The sequence below is a fragment of the Clupea harengus genome, chromosome 17 (assembly GCF_900700415.2).
Source record: "Clupea harengus chromosome 17, Ch_v2.0.2, whole genome shotgun sequence".
In the NCBI taxonomy this organism is placed as follows: Eukaryota; Metazoa; Chordata; class Actinopteri; order Clupeiformes; family Clupeidae; genus Clupea; species Clupea harengus.
In genome coordinates, this window is record NC_045168.1 from 8,052,672 (window position 1) to 8,069,096 (window position 16,425).

General features: G+C 40.0%; 2 protein-coding genes across 3 annotated transcripts; both read left to right on the forward strand.

Annotated features, from left to right (window-relative positions):
- Positions 1-828: 828 nt before the first annotated feature.
- mcur1 (mitochondrial calcium uniporter regulator 1) lies at positions 829-5,079 on the forward strand. The gene is made up of 9 exons (XM_012815117.2): positions 829-1,393; positions 1,618-1,737; positions 1,839-1,942; positions 2,681-2,782; positions 2,985-3,026; positions 3,183-3,254; positions 3,428-3,481; positions 3,670-3,784; positions 4,070-5,079. Exons 1-9 carry the CDS (start codon positions 976-978, stop codon positions 4,123-4,125), a joined length of 1,083 nt encoding a protein of 360 aa, XP_012670571.1. The 5' UTR covers positions 829-975; the 3' UTR covers positions 4,126-5,079.
- Positions 5,080-12,371: 7,292 nt separating this feature from the next.
- On the forward strand, positions 12,372-16,403 carry dph2 (diphthamide biosynthesis 2). 2 transcript variants are annotated; one of them, XM_012815206.3, is made up of 7 exons: positions 12,372-12,474; positions 12,927-13,084; positions 13,640-13,752; positions 13,845-14,065; positions 14,424-15,116; positions 15,447-15,629; positions 16,007-16,403. In XM_012815206.3, the coding sequence occupies exons 2-7, from the start codon at positions 12,932-12,934 to the stop codon at positions 16,123-16,125; spliced, it is 1,482 nt and encodes a 493-aa protein (XP_012670660.1). In that variant the 5' UTR covers positions 12,372-12,474; positions 12,927-12,931; the 3' UTR covers positions 16,126-16,403. The 2 variants fall into 2 exon arrangements, with proteins under 2 accessions (XP_012670660.1, XP_031439832.1); XM_031583972.2 differs by lacking the exon at positions 12,372-12,474 and adding an exon at positions 12,503-12,645.
- Positions 16,404-16,425: the final 22 nt, after the last annotated feature.

The window sequence follows — 16,425 nt, forward strand, 5'->3', positions numbered from 1 at the left end:
GTAATGTGTAAGTACTCAGCTGTCAGTCAAAGTTCAGAGCAGTTATGTGACACTGTCAAGATTATGTCACTAAATAAATAGATTGGTTTCAAAGACGTTAATTGGGAACCTTTTTTAGAACCTAGTTTCTATCACCAATGTTTTCTATACCTCTGTAAAACTGTTGACTGGTTGTAACTAACATTACAAACAAATTGCGAGGAAGGTTGCTCTTTTCTTCGCAAACATATTTGTTGTTTGCCATTCTCGGAAACTGATTTCAATAACCTGTAGTATGCATAGGAGTTCAGGGGGCTTAGCATTTCTAGGTTGCTGCATTGATATGCTATATTGTCTTGGATATATTTTGCATTTGTGCATAGTGTTACATACAGTTAGTGTAGCAACTTCGTGACATGAGGAGTAGACGTTCAAGGTAAGAGACGTGTTTATTAATGAATTAAACCCGATGCGACCAAGATAGGATGTCAACAGGTTGACTACCAGGCTAAGCTAACGCATCGTTTAGCTACGTTAGCTTGCTGCTATGTATTTTCCACGGTTGAAAAGTTCGGTGAACAAGTCGGTTGTTTGTTTAGCCGTATGACTTCGTAAAAATTCGGTTAACAAAACAGTTGAGTATTAAAACTTATAACTTCACATAATTAAAATAAAAAATAAAACGATCGTTTAAAAGTCAGGCAAACGACGTTGTAGCTCAGCGAAAAAATAGAGGTCCTGCTAATAGCCAGTTCCTGCCTGGTAACTCATCTTAACCAATCAACATTCTAGAATTACATCCGTATGCGGATCGTTTTTGAGTCAACCCATCGTCTACTTACAGTCACTACCCGACATGTCATGTTAACCTACGCAAGTACAAAATCGTACGTCAAACGTAGTTACGTCACGAATTACGTTTACTGTAACGGGAAGTTGTTTGGCAGAACGTGCACGGAAGTTATATGATGTGTACATTTGACACAACTCTGAGAAATGTTTCCCAGGTGTCCTCAGGGCGGCATTGTGATTGGTTCTTGTCGGAGTTTGAGCAAATCTGCGGTTCAGCTTTTTGACTTGGGAAAAGGCTGCACTCAGAGAAGGACGGGACGTCCTTTCGTTGACTTTTCTGCCCTCAGGCATGACAGGCTTGTCACCCCTATGGTTCAACAACCTTTGGAAGTCCTTAGACGTCTATATCTCCAATGGTTTCAGAAGTTTTCATTAACAGCAGACTTAAAGCCGCCCTGGAGTATATCATCTCGAGTGTGCACGATGTTATGCCTCAGAGGGAAGCGAAAGATGCACGTGGGTTATTTATTTGCTAACACACTCAGTGCATCTCAAAACGAGTCCTTTCTACGCGAGGGGAAGGACTCCGTGCTGCTCAAACGCACCAGGTTATTGGTCAGAGGTACCTGTTTAATATTCCCTCTTTAATGCTGTTAACTTTACGTATCCTCGTGTACTTCCTGCATGTGTGTCCGACTTACTAGTCATAAAAAACACGGCGATGTAACGAATCTGTTGAGAAGAGTTTGTTAACACCTATGTGATTGCAACACCTCTAGTGTCATGCTCATAATTTCTATGTTTGATGTATCTCATTCAAAACTTTTTTTCTCATCGTTGTTCAAGAGCTCAGCACATCCATTAAATCTCTGCAGTATGACTTGAGGAAAACAGACATGGTGAAGTCTGTGAACAGAAAGCTCTTATTTGACACTCATGCCATAGTGCGTCTCCTGGAAGAGAGTGGTGAGAATTTTAAAGTCTTTTGGAAAGATGAGTCATATACAGTAGTATCAATACCTGGGTGTGATGGCTGATAGTTTGACGTTTTTGCCATTTACTGACAGGATTCAGCACACAGCAGTCTGAAGCTATTGTCTCAGTTATGGTGACGACAACCAACGCCAACATGGACACCATGTATGCAGACATGGTCACCAAAACTCAGCAGGTAAACACCCACCTGTTTAAGTATGCATTTCCCTAAGTCGCCCTCACCTAGTTCACTCAATCAGCCATTAAAGACAACCTGTTATGCTTTTTCTTTTGTTTGTGTGTTATATACCTTTTTTGCGCATGTAAACGGTCTGCAAAGGTACAAAAGCCCAAAGTATACGCCAGAGGGAGTAACCTTCTCCCACATTTATTGCATCATGTAACAGAGGAAAAGGCTGAGATGTTTTAGGCAATCAGGTAACACAATACTTATTGCCCAGTGGCGATTTTATTGCCTGCAGAGATTACTAATCAGAGCACACTGGGCTCATAGGGTGGTGGGGTGGGTGGAGGCCTTAGATAGGAGATAGATAGGAGCTCAAACAAAGCGTTTCAGACAGAGGGTGAATAGAGGTATTCAGTGTGTTTTTGGATCATTGAAGCATGTAAATCTACATAAAATTATGAACATAAGCATAAGCGGTCCCCTTTAGAGTAGCGCAGATGGTGGTGATCTATGGTAAGATCCTCAAAACCATATAACCCAGAGCCTTGAAAGTGTGTGTGTGTGCTACGGTTACTGTAAAGATTAGTCACCCAAAGCCTGGAAATGTCTAAAGAAAACACATCTGAAGAAAATATCAGCACAGTATTTGAAATTTTAAAGAATATTTTCATGATATGAGCTGCATTTAAGTTCCACAGGATATGGCATGGAAGTTTAATGTATGATGTGGTTCTTTTTTTTCATAAGGAGATCATGCTGCAGCGAGTGATGTCTAGCATTGCATCCGTGAAGAAGGACATGATCATCCTGGAGAAGAGTGAGTTCTCTGCCCTGCTGGCAGAGAATGAGGTCAGTATTGCTGTAGGGAGCACAGTTAGATGACAAGGTGAAATGCGATACAAGTGGATGTACCATAGAACCAGGTTAGACTATCTGACTTGGATTAATATGTGCTGTTTTCCAAACTGAACTTAAATCTCAAAAAGAAAGCAGTTGTATACATTGACTTCAATCTTTGATGTGCTAATATTACCTGTATGTCTTTCCATAGAAAGTTAAAATAGAGCTGCTGCAGCTGAAGATGCAACTAGCTGTAAGTGTTTAACTATATATATAAGAGATATTTTATCCTATCTCAGAGAAACCATATTTCTGTTTCAGTTCTTTACATATTTGGAAGCAGGTCACTATTTTATCAAATAGTGCATTTTGCTTAACTATTAAGAACTGTCAACTTTCCCAACCACAGGATGTCATGAACAAAGTCCGTGCCGACACAATGCTGGATATGAACGCAGAGAAGAGCAGAGTAAAACAAATGGTACGTCTGACAAACAGTTAGGGCACAGCTCAGGAAATTAAATAGATTAATATTACTGTGTTATAAGATGTTTTACAGAATATCTGATCATTTATTATATTTTATTTGTAAGTAATAGTAATTCACCAATATTTGTAGTAGGTATACATTCTGATGAATGGTTTTCATTTCAGAAAGCGGAGCATGAAAAGAAGCTTTTGGAAGCACGGAATGAAATGTTGGAGATGGTACAGCTGACTTAATTACATGGTTATTATGAATGGGTGAATGGGGTTATTTTGGGTGAAAGGTGATTTCATAACAGTGAATGAGTCAGTTAAGATGAACTGATGTGTACCGGAATGCACAGCTACTTGTCACTGCACTTATTTGTTTATGGTTGTGCGTTACTATGACAACCTTTTGTATTTCCCAGAATGGCGAGAATGGACGCCATGTCACACAGGTTAACATGAAGATTGACACAGAAGTGGCTGGCCTGAAGACCATGCTGGAATCACACAAACTGGATACCATAAAATACCTCGCAGGTAAATCATTTTTGTCCTGTGGCATCCCAGGGCCTACCCTGATAGACAAGTGCAGCCACTCAAGAGATCTGGACAGATTTGTTGGACAATTGCTTTAGTTTTTGTTGTGTGGACACAAAGCACAACACATGTGGTGACATTGCAAGCATCAGCCTTCCCTTCCCTTTTGAGAACTGGAAGGGGGTTTCACTTAGTTATCCGGCTGCTAGTATGTGTATACGACCTCTTACGATATGCAGATATAGGATTCGTTGTGACTCTGGTACTGTCTTTCCCTCATTACAGGCTCCGTCTTCACCTGTCTCACTGTGGTTCTTGGATTCTATCGGATATGGATGTAGATCAGAACACTAAGTACAACGCTGAACTCGGGACGATAGTCTCTGCACTATGAGACTGGACAAAAATCGCTGATCTTTCCACAAGCTGTATATATTTGTATTTTTTTTAAAGGATGCTTCCTGAGGATGGCAACCTGGGATCACCCTGAAATAGAAATAATTTGTCCACTCTCAACTTTAGGAACACACCTGATGTTTTAGGGTTTGTTTACGAATCAGTTGTAACCAAAGTGAAAGGAGCTTGGTATTACCACTTTTTACTGACGTCCGTTTGAATGAATCTATCTTCAGTGTAAGTGACGAAGGAACCTTTTGGCCACTTGATTACTCGCATATCATTATTTTATAAGCGCTTTTTAAATGAAATATTGAATGAAAGATCGTCTTTTCATGGCACTGACAGGACATGCAAATGACCTGCAGCAAGAGGCACTGTAGGTCCAAACATACAACTATGCATCAGGGCCCTGTCTTTGATACTTTTGGTTTTATGGGTTTTGTGACTGACTTTGAGACTAACTCAGGTATAAACAAAAGATTGACTATTGAATATTGCACATTAACAGGTTTTCTTGTATTTATAGACATTCTGCATTACACTATATGCATGCCAGCATCCTACTGGTACGTCAGTTATACATGTTAAAGAGCTCAGAATATTAATATCTTGAAACAGTTTCATGAACATGCTTTTTCTGATTGTAACCATTGTGACCATGTGATGGTGGATACAGCAAATGAACAATGAGTTATTCATGGATAATAAAAACTGTTACATTTGGATACAAAATGTTCAGATCCTGTCATGAAATGTCACTTATTTAACTTGATATCAACTGCACATAATTAAATTACCACAATGTATTCCTGCTATCTTTAACAGAATGATTATCCAACACTTTTACTTCATAAAATGTTGTTCACAAAAACAAATACAATCCGCTTACACCTCTTTACGCTGAGTGTTTTGTGTTTTTTGTTTTCTTTTTTGTAGCATGATGCCTACCTTAAGAAATAAGAGGTAACTTTGCGATCTTTGTAAGGTTTTTCCCATAGACATCTATATATGTCTATGGTTTTCCCTTTCTGTTTTTCTACTACGTCCCTGGGTGATTCTATAATTCAGGGTACTTTTCATGGTGACAAAAAAGTGCATGGACCTTATTCTTCCTCAAATAAACAAACAAAGCCCTGAGTTAGTTTAACCTGTCAGTGACACATATCTGTTGGCTGCAAAGCTTAAACATGAACTGTGTTTTATATATTTTAACTTAAAATTATGCTTTTACCTGCAAGACTGTCAACTAAGTTACGGACAAACATGGTGCTATTTGTATAATGCAAATTAATCTTGCACTTGGAGTAAAATGCAATTCTGATGTCTCTCGAGTCTATTCTGCCAGATTCACATTGATTTGTTTTAGAAAATCTTAGAAATAACCATTTCTTTCAGATAAGTATCCAGTATGTTTGTTACTGCCGTTAAGGATGGGAAGGTTTTTTATTATAAATCTATCAAACAGTTGATTTAATTAATTTTTAGAAAACTCATGCAACATGTTCAACATGTATGCATGTGCAGAATGTTTTAAATGATAATAAATGCACAATTTGGTTTATTTTATCTTAAAAAGTTGAGATGTATTTTAGTTGACAATGACAATGACAATCACACTGTTGACACAGGTAACATAGTTGAGCGGACACACTGTTAACCATTTCACCATTTCATTCAAGCCATTTTATTTCATCCATTTTATTCAAGATCAACATGAAATTCCAAGTGAGGACTAACAATAATTATTTACAATAGATTAGACAATAATAGATTAGACAGTAATATATATTATACAATATTTAACAATTATTATACAATTATTTATTAAAACTACATATACTGTATAATCTCTGTAATTCATGTAATTCATGTCATAGAGAACAGTTCAAATGATTTAACTCCTCCAAGTGAAAACAGAGGACTAACAATACTAACAATACTCAACTAACAACTAACAATATTCAACAACATAGTATCCATTCAAACATCTTATTCAGAATGAAATGATTGAAACGACATACTGTATAAACTCAGTAATTCTTGTCAAAGAACAGTTCAAATGAATCACTATGAAGTGAAAACAAGAGCCTTCAGTTAGGCCTTTTGCAGACTTGACCAGATAGCTGGATCTATCTCTACATGACGTGAAGTGACTGCCTTAGGGGGTGGGATAATTCTCAAGACGTCTTGAAACAAGTACCACAGTAGGTCATCTCTCAACGGCCAGAAGAAGCGATTGACACCGATGCGGGACATGCACTTCACTTGCACATGCGTCTCTTTTATATCCTGGATATGTCCAGGGTACACGGTCAGGTCAGTTCCCCAAGGAATTTCGGTCACTGTGTCTCTCTGTGTCTCACGCAGTAGATTGGTCGGCTGTTGAACCTCAAAACTAAATGAATGTGCCCTCACATCGACAATCAAAGCACTGTCTGGTGGTGCAAGGGCAACCTCACGTCGCGATGAAGGATCTCTCCTAGTGCCCCTGTGACCACTTGGTGGATTCTCATAGTAGAGGGCACAGCTTGCAGACCACTTGGCATCTTCTTGCAGAATTCCTCCACCTGATTCTCATGAATGTAAAATAACCGGACAGCTCCACTCTCAGCCAAAGCATGGTAAAAGCCTTCTGCTGAGGGGGTGTCCTGCCCTTGGCTAACAAGCCTGTCAGCAGTTCGCTTCAGGAGGCCACCCACTCCATCAGGTGCCCCCTTTCCGTGACTGGCTTAAAAAAAATTCCATGTTCCCGCTTTGAAGCCACGGTTCAACAGCTCTGTGCTTAACAGGAAGAAATTTCCCTTCTGTCTGTACTGAGTTGTTGGGCCGTCACTAAAGAAATGGACGACTTCAACAGAGGGATAGGTAGCCTTTACCTCATCAAGAATGGGGGAAAGATGTGCCCAGATGGCAGGAGGGCCCTTCTCCCTTGATTCGGAAATTGTGCAAAAGCACATGTGCGCTGCTGCCTCACCAACATACAGAACTCCTGTATGGAGAATCGCCTGTTTCTGGTTAGGGGCAAAGTGCATGGCTTGTATTTCAGATGCATGTTTGCATGAATAGTTCTCTGAAAAATCAACATGAATCAGGCATTCTTTATCGGTCATGCGCTGGCGCAACTCACGGCAGTGTGAAAATTGCCGTTTAATGTTGAACAGATGGCGTTTAAAATGAGTCAGCTGAACCTGAAACATATCTAAAAGATCTCCTAACTCCATGTCCTTCTTCTTTTTATCAGTGGACTTCATAGGCACCTTTTCCTTTATGCCATCATTGTTTTTTCTCTCTCTGATGACCGTCTCAGTGGACCATTGAGTAACATTGACAGTCTCTCGGAGATTGCCTTCTGCCTCAATTGCGTATTCCTGTCCTTTGCAAACAGGACACACGTTGTACATGCAGTCCTTAGAATCTGGACTGCAGGTGATTGCTGTTACCATATCCTCCAAGTCCACAGTCTTGATTAATTTTAGTGTGTGGAGCTTTTCAGTGATAAAAGTAAGGTTGTCATGCACCTTGCAAAGACAGGTTTCCCTGTCTGAAAGTGTGGGATGGACCACCCAGAAGGGACGCAATCGACAAAACAAGGCCAGTGACGTGCGGTGAGGTTCGTGGCTGGTGAGGCACTGACTTTTTCAGAGTCAAATTTACAAATACATAAACCCAATTTAGTAACGGCGCCTATTAACGCCCGAAACCTATTAACAGCCTGACGCAGGTACATGTTACTTAATATTTATTTCTATATCAACCAGGATAACGGATTTTAAACACCATAGGCTCCTACCCAAAGGGGGTATTTAACTTGTATGTGTGCAAATTGCAGTACAGCGTTATTTAGTGTACTAGACAGCGATTTATTTCTGTGTGTACAAACCCTCATGGAACGAACTGAACGAATTCAATTTTGCAACGAGAATTTGTGAGGGTCATAGAGCTTTCCATAGACATATATACAGAAAGGCTGTTAATGGGTTCCACCTCCTTTATCAGCTAATTTTGCGTGTCGGTCTACACAACGGGGAAAAAACTGAAAACACGTTTCAGTTGAAATCCAAACAAGTTACCAGTCCTAATCTAGACACCCACCGCTACTGAAATATGTAAGATTGATTGATTCAAGATTTTTCTATCTATGTTTTTAATAGCTGGGGCGTTAATAGGCGCCTTTACGATAGAGTATCTAAGATCACCATTCAATTGGCAGCTTTCACATTGACTACTGGTTGTTTTTCATATCAGCATTCTTTACACACACATAGGTAAGGTGCATACAGTAGGCAGCTGCTAGCTTGTGATGAACTCATGTGTAAATATTATGCACTCATGAATATGAACTCCTGAATATGAACTCTTTCTTACGAAGTTGCACAAGCACCCTGAGGGTTTCTACCTTTTCCCATTATAATTTTAAGAGTTAAATCGAGGAGACTATAACATCAGCTAGATAACCAGCTATCATTTCATGCAAATTGAACTCTTCCGATTAACTCGTAAGGTTATTAAGTGTCCTTAGCTAGCTAATTAGCAATAGGATAACCATTGCAACCAGGAAACACAACTTACCTACAATTTAAGTTTAATTTCTCAAAATCAGCTCACCAATAAAAAGCAGTCTTGGGTTCCAAGTGATCACAACCACTTGAGTGATGTTAAATGGCTTCACATAGACATAAAACAATCCCAAGAGAAATAATGGGAAATCAACGGAGCTGCTGCTGTAAGTTCAAAACCAAATTTATTCTTGAGGTTCCAAACATGTTCAAAGAAATTTGGCTTTGAATGTGAGAAGTCGATCGAGTTATCCTCTGTCCCGTCGCTTGAAGCATACCTTTTAACTCCGGCATTGGTCTCCCATTATTAATCATTTCACGTTTGGACTGAAAGTCCAGTTTTGAGAACTGCTTCAGCTTAGCAATAAAATCTTCCATTTTCGCCGTCAAGTAGAAGTGTAGAAGAAGAGCAACGTTCCCCAGCATAACCCCGACAGGTGCGCTCTCGCACGCCCCCTTCATTGAGGCAGAGGTACTGTGTGCCTCACCTACATGATTTTTCAATGCGTTTTGAGCTCAGCTCAAAGGTTCTACGCATGCGCACGCATGCGCAAAACCCAGTTTGGAGCGATTGCGCAATCCTAGGTGAGGCACTGCCTCACTAGCTCCCATAGACAATACATGGTGCCTAACCTGACCGTACGTCCCTTGTTTTCTCCGGTCTATTTGAATAGGACATGCGCAAATTCAGCGAATTCAGCGATTTTGATTATAAAAATGCTCGAAATGATTGGAATCATGCAGAAATTACACCTATACCACAGATTAGTAGAGAAATATCAATATTTATTTTTTTTTTATTTTTTTACCTTTCAAGATAGGGCCGCACGTCCCTGAACAAGGCGTATGAAAGAGTACTGCCAGGATGCTCGATTAGAAATTTTCTGTGGAGGTTTCGCAGTGTGTCATTTAAAAACCTCTTCTGTTTCTTGATCTTCCTTCTTGTGATGGTTTGTGATTTGCCTGCTGTCAATCGGCTATTTTCATCCGTCGTCATGAAAGCAGTGACCTTCTCTTGCACTCGAAAGCATAGGCTTCGGTACTTCACTTTACCCTCACGAAGACAAAACACCTTCCTCTTTCTGGAGAGGTGGAGTGCTCTGGAGATTTCGCCTTGCAATCCATACTTTTTAAGGATACTCCCAGTTACAAGTTTGAACATCACCTGCCTCTCTGCTCTCTTTTTGGTGGTAGTGAATGTGTCTTTAATATTGGCCATGAGGGCATTGTGAGCCAACAATGATCTGCACACCTCAGGAGAGACCGATGCATTTTGTAGTTGCCGTCTTGTTTTTGATGCTGGCGAATCTGACACCTGCTGGTTCTTTGACTCTCTTCTTTTGAGTTTTTTCCGAAGTTTGTCTACGTTTCGTTTTTGTTTTTCAAGCAGGGATTTAAGTTTCTGTACTTCTCTGTGTAGTTTTGAGTTTTTTCTCCTAATCTTTTTTCTTCCAGATTTCTTCTATCTGAAATTAATAAAGGATATAATATATCATTTAAAAACCACACACTGAAATTAGAAATAAGGACATTATTGAATGCAAAAACCTGCTTCTGTCTTCTCATCATAAAACTCTACCTTGTTTGCTGAGGCTGATGAACAGCTGGACTGGAAGGTGGTGTTACTATGTTCTCAAGCCTGTGCTTACTCTCCCTGCTTTTCTGCTGTGCTTTCCTCCAATAGGACCTCTTGCTCCTTTTTTCTCTTTCACTCATCTGTGCTACTGTTTTCACCTTTCCTTGTGACCTGAGCCTGTGCCATGCCTGTCTCTGCTTCTCCAAACACGCTGCCCTTCTTGCAGGATCAGCATCTCGACGAGCCCTGTACCTACGCTGTTTCTCAGCAGCTGACACCTATTTCACCAGTACAAATGTTTTTAAAAAATGAAAGAATACTTAAATATCTGTTCAGTGAGAAGGTTAAACCAGGTTTATAATGTGTGTTGAAAGATATGTAGACTGTTAATCACAATTATTAGGTGATTGTGTCTGATGACATTCAGAAATATGGAAATTGTCCAGTAACTAAAATGGTGGACACAGGCTACAAGACCACATGTCATTTTCTTGAACTCCTTCATGTTATAATTTCACCTATCATTTCATTTTTATGATCAAAAACTCTGAGCCACAGCAGTGTACCGAACATAGTTGATGCTTAATTAATATATTCATGGGTAATATGCTGTCTTACATCAAATATTTCAAAAAATGAGAGGATACTCACCATGATGTGTTTGAATTTGCCGCCACAGAGGAAAATGACATCACATGATGCAGGTCACATGGTTTTAGGACAAACCATTTTTGAGTTACAGCGGGGGAATATACTTAATAACTTAGTTGACAGGCTTTTTGTGGACATAAAATAAATACTTATTTAAAGTATTTAAATAATAAAGTCAGTTTTTTAAATAATAATTTCCTTTAGTATTAAGACTTCTCAAATGAATTATAAGAAGTTTTTATTTATTTTAATGGTTTTTACTCAATATTTTGACACATCAACTTCCCTAACTGGAAATCGGACATGGCAAAATTTGTGAATTTAGGCCCTTTAAGACACATTTTAAGCAAAACAATGCATAAAATGCAAAAAAAATGTGCATGATGTTCAGTGCCGCCGCTCCCATAACGCGCACTACGCGCTGTGCGTAGGGCACCAAGTCCTGAGGGGGCACCAAAAAATAGGCAACTGAAAAATCATCATAGTTATAATAATTATAATCCGATATTATTTCAGTATATAAATATTAGGCACCTTTTAGGCATGTATATCACAAAACAGGCAGAACAAGAGATATATTTAATTGCTCAAAAAAAGTTACGATGGATTTTTGTACACGCCCCTCAATGGCCTATGGACGCATATTCAAATGGTAACAAAAGGTAAGTTTATAACACAGAGCTTAAACTGCGTTTGTGTATAAAATCTGTGTATAATGTCAAGTCTTTAGCTTTAACATTGAGCTTTCCACAGGCCTTCAAAGATGCTGCAACAGAGCGTAGAGCACCCCCTCACCCCTAAAACATTCTTTGTGACAAAACTATTGGGAGTAGAGAGCTAATATTTGGGACTATACCTATTAAGAAGTGTATGAAGAACCTTGATTTTTTTCAGCCAAATCTGAGACGGTCGAGTGGGAGCCTACTTGACATGGAATGACGCTTCTATGTCTTTGCTTTATTGGAGAAGATTGCTTACTTGTATATATCTGCTTTTAAGTTTGTATTTATGGATGACTATTTAATTTCTAAGAAGATTTAGCACATCCCAATACTTGTGTGTATGTATGTTTTGGCTGTTTTGTGTACTGTGTTTACAAACTAGATTTTCCTTTTTCGTTTGAATAAAATGTTAAACTGGCAGAAACAAACGTTTTTTCCTCGGGGGGGCGGCATCATAAAGGAGTTATGCTTAGGGCACCAAAATGGCTAGCAGCGGCACTGATTATGTTATTACATGGAGTAAGTTAATGTATAAAATGTATTGGGTTTGAAGATATTTTATAGAATAATCATCATTAACATTAGTGGACATGGAATGTACCCTTAATTATAGAATCACCCCCCTACGTCTACTACGAAAGCGATACAGTAATTCCACCAGAACAGCAGATGGCGATATACATCAAAATAATTCATACAAGTAAACAGGAAGCGCTGAACGAGACAGTCAGTTGTGCACATTTATTTCACGTGGGGCCATGATATGATATTACTTCAATTATCCTGGTACGTTTTACAAACTCAGTTGTGACATTTATGCAAGCAACTCATTATGTTAATTTTGTTCTATTTTGTGTTGTGAAGTAGAGTGATTTTTGGTCATTTGAGGTGGAATGAAGTTACTGTCTTGTGGACTAACTTCGCAGGGCAGACTACTCTGAATATTGTTAACGTCAGGTTGGTGCTTCTAATGTGAACCCAACCAGAGATAATAATACTTTAACATTCTTGCCAGTAGCCATTTTAAGATCTGCTACAAATGAGTATGAAGATAAGTATTGACATATCATATGTCTAAGTGTTGATGAAGTTAAATCAAACTCATTGCTAACACTAGATGCTACCATGATGCATTTAGGATAATTCATTCAATTTCAATCAAAGTTATTATTGTAATCGTGAAACCTAAAGAAAAATAGCACTTTAAAGCGCAGCCGTTATGTATTGCAATTTTGCAGACGTCATGACCGACGCTTTCAGCAGTAACAGCGAGCTGGTCATTCAGCGCTGTGTGGACGTAAACTCGATCAAAACAGACCGATCACCTGGAAGCTGGGAAGAGCTTTACCAAATCAGCGAGACCTGTCATTTCATCAACGCTAACCAGTTCAAGAAGGTATGTAGACAGGATACGGCCTATAGCTAGTATGAATGAGCAGCACTTTGCAGCTGGTATTTACAACTATAAGATTTGTTTGTATCTAGTTTTAAAGCACCGAGGTGGCCATTCCCAAGAACTATTCATTATACACTGAGTTATCAGTTTATTAGGTACACTTAGCGAAAACTAATGCAGTCTAATACAAAATTCCTGCAATAAACCGTTAAGACCGTTCAACTGCATGATCAGTTTGGAGGATGTAGTTTGTTGTGCTGTTAAACTGAATTAAACGCATAGGTGTTTCTGTCATGTAGCCTAGCCTCACTGATTGAAACGGACTGACAGAAACACGTGTCAGAAAAACGAAATACAAATTAACAGCACCACAAACTGCAGCCTCCACAATGAAGTCATAGTTCAAACAACAACTCTCCAGTCTCTTATTAGTTTAAACCAACACTGAATGTTATAACCTTCCGATCATTTGCAGGTACCAAAGCTTCTTTTGAAAACGGACTTTACAGTATTCAGTGCAATGTAAATCCTTTGTCATCTTCAACCATTTTACAGGTTGCCCTGCAATTTCCTGATGAACTCCTGGTCGATTCCATTCAAATATCAGCTGAAATAGAGAAGAATTCAAAAGCCAAAACCTACATCTTAGGTGACACATCATATGGCAGGTAAACTACACCATCATCCATTTTGATTTATTGGTCATGTAAGTAAAGGATCGAAGCCCACCATCCTCTCTAATATTTCTTTTTCCTTTCAGTTGTTGTGTTGACGAAGTTGCTGCCGAGCATGTCGGAGCAGACAGTATAGTTCATTATGGGAGAACATGTCTCAGTCCATCCAAGAGGCTTCCTCTCATGTATGTCTTTGGGAGGCGGCCCATTGACCTTCAGCAGTGCACCCTTGCCTTTAGGGAACTTTATCCAGACTCCCAGAGTCATGTGGTCATCTTGTATGATGTCATCTATTCACATGCCATAGGTGAGTCATTACTTTTCATAGGCTTGGTCCAGTGGAATTATCCCTGTGGCAGGTGTATGTTTATGTATGATGACCTGTTTCTTGGTCTGACTGTTTAGTTTCTTGCCATGTTAGCTGCCAAGAAGATCAGCCTAGCCTATCACACTCAGAAAAACTAAACCTGTGCTGGAAAAATTTGCAGCAGTTATATTTTATGATAGGAAGTCAATTAGTCACTCATTAATGATTTGATAAGCTGAAACATGACTGGAAACTGATGTCGATTTTCACGGTCTTTTCTGGATTGGTGGAACTGTGCCTCTGATTCTGATCCTGATGTAATATGAATGGCTTCAATTAAAACAAATGTTCTCCCGAGATGTGTTGGTGCAACTATTGAAGCAGACACATCCCAACGTCGTTGCCTCCGCTCTCGTGATGGATCACTGTCAGAGTAATGGACAGACGCAAGGGTCACCCTCGGAATCAGATTGCAATGGCTCAGAACCAGGGGAAGACAGCAAGGTGGTGCAGAAATTTGGCAGGCAGTTTTGCCTGGAAGAGGGCGTGAGTATAGGGGACTACTGCATGTTCTTTGTGGGTCAGGAAGGTGCCACACTCACAAACTTCATTATGACGTGGAACCGCAGCCCCTTCAGCTCCTTTGACCCTGAAACGTCAACAGGCCGGGCCGAGTCAGTCAACGTCAACAAAGCCCTCATGAAGCGCTACTATGCCATCGAGCGGGCCAAAGACGCCGGCGTGGTTGGTATCCTGGTTGGCACGCTAGGGGTGGCAAGTTACCTTGCCATCATAGATAGACTGAAGGAGAGCATTCGCAGGGCAGGCAAGAAGAGCTACATGTTTGCTATGGGCAAGCTGAATGTTGCCAAGCTGGCCAACTTTATGGAGATAGACATATACGTGCTGGTGGCCTGCCCTGAGAACTCGTTGCTGGACTCCAGTGAGTTTTACAGGCCTGTGGTCACACCTTTCGAGATGGAGATGGCCTGCAACAGCAGCAGGGAGTGGACCGGAGAGTATGTCACTGACTTCAAAGATCTGCTACAAGGTACAATGCCTGTTTCTAAGCTGTGTTATTTATTAACGATCTGATCCTGTGTTTAAATTTTTCTGATAAGACAAGTGTAAGACAAGTGGTGCTGACATTTTGTTGAAATGGGTTGCAGTGAACAATCTGATGGCAGTAGTGTTCATGTTGTAAGGCCTCTTGCCATGGATTTGTGATGAAATGCACATTAAAGTATTTACATACACATCTCAGGTACACATATTAGAATTAGAAACAGTTATATGCTGGTACACCTCTCAGCCTTACATGTAATATTTAATGGCCCTTTGTTGACCCGAGTCTGAGCTTAACTTTGGCCATCTCTTGTAGGTGGTTGCAGTTACGTGGATCTCCCTGATGCAGACGAGGAGACCGTCGCAGACATGTCTCTGATCACGGGGGCCTTGCGAGTCACAGGCCTACAGAGCTCAGAGGAGGCAGAGTCGGTGTGTCAGTCATCCTCCCTCGTACCCAGGAACCAAAACATGACCGTAGCCAGTACCAACACAGCAGGTGGGGTGAACACAGCTTGCAGTGTGAGACTATGCTGCTAGAGACCACAGCTATAGGAACACAGTTTTATCTGCTTTTACCTTCAAAGATGTATGTTTTATATAATGTAATAATTAATGAATTATATTAATATAATTTAAATGTGTTTATTTTTGTATTTATTTATATTTAGAATCATTAAGCATTATTAATTCATAAAATCTCAATGTCACAAATGATGAATCATAACTTACTAAATTAATGACAAAACTGATGTTTGTATTGATACTTTAACCGATCTTGTTTTGTTGTCTGGTGAAGTTTGAGCAGAGAGACGGTATGTTGTACCACTTGTGCTCACATGTCTGGGGCTAATCCCTGCTGTCTCCTGTTGGCAGCCGTGTTCCTGTCGGGCCGGACTTGGCAGGGCCTGGAGCCACGGCTGGGCGAGACTCCGGTGGTCAAGGCCGTGGAGGGACGCAAAGGCATCGCCATTGCTTACGAGGAGGAGGGTTAAGACAGTGCCAACTATTCATGCTGAACGGAACAATGCACTGCCAAAATATTGGCCCTTTTCACACCCACGACACTCAAGGACATATGTAAACCTTGGCATGCGCACAAAAGTGGTATTATGTGCCAGGAACAAAGGCCTGTTTAAATTATGCCCACTACTGGACTCCGAAATTCCATCCAGAATCACCAGATTTTTACTTTTTTCTGTTGCTGTCAATATTAATGTAAATACCAACCAAAGAATTACTCCTGATAAATTAATAAACATTTATTCACTGATTGAAAAAATTCTTCAGTAAAC

Coding starts and splice junctions, on each gene's coding strand:
- mcur1 (XM_012815117.2), top strand. CDS start 976: ATGTTTCCCAGGTGTCCTCAGGGCGGCATTGTGATTGGTTCTTGTCGG. Junction 1,394..1,617: donor CACCAGGTTATTGGTCAGAG/GTACCTGTTTAA, acceptor TCGTTGTTCAAG/AGCTCAGCACATCCATTAAA. Junction 1,738..1,838: donor GCGTCTCCTGGAAGAGAGTG/GTGAGAATTTTA, acceptor ATTTACTGACAG/GATTCAGCACACAGCAGTCT.
- dph2 (XM_012815206.3), top strand. CDS start 12,932: ATGACCGACGCTTTCAGCAGTAACAGCGAGCTGGTCATTCAGCGCTGT. Junction 13,753..13,844: donor GGTGACACATCATATGGCAG/GTAAACTACACC, acceptor TTTTCCTTTCAG/TTGTTGTGTTGACGAAGTTG. Junction 14,066..14,423: donor CATCTATTCACATGCCATAG/GTGAGTCATTAC, acceptor TGTTCTCCCGAG/ATGTGTTGGTGCAACTATTG.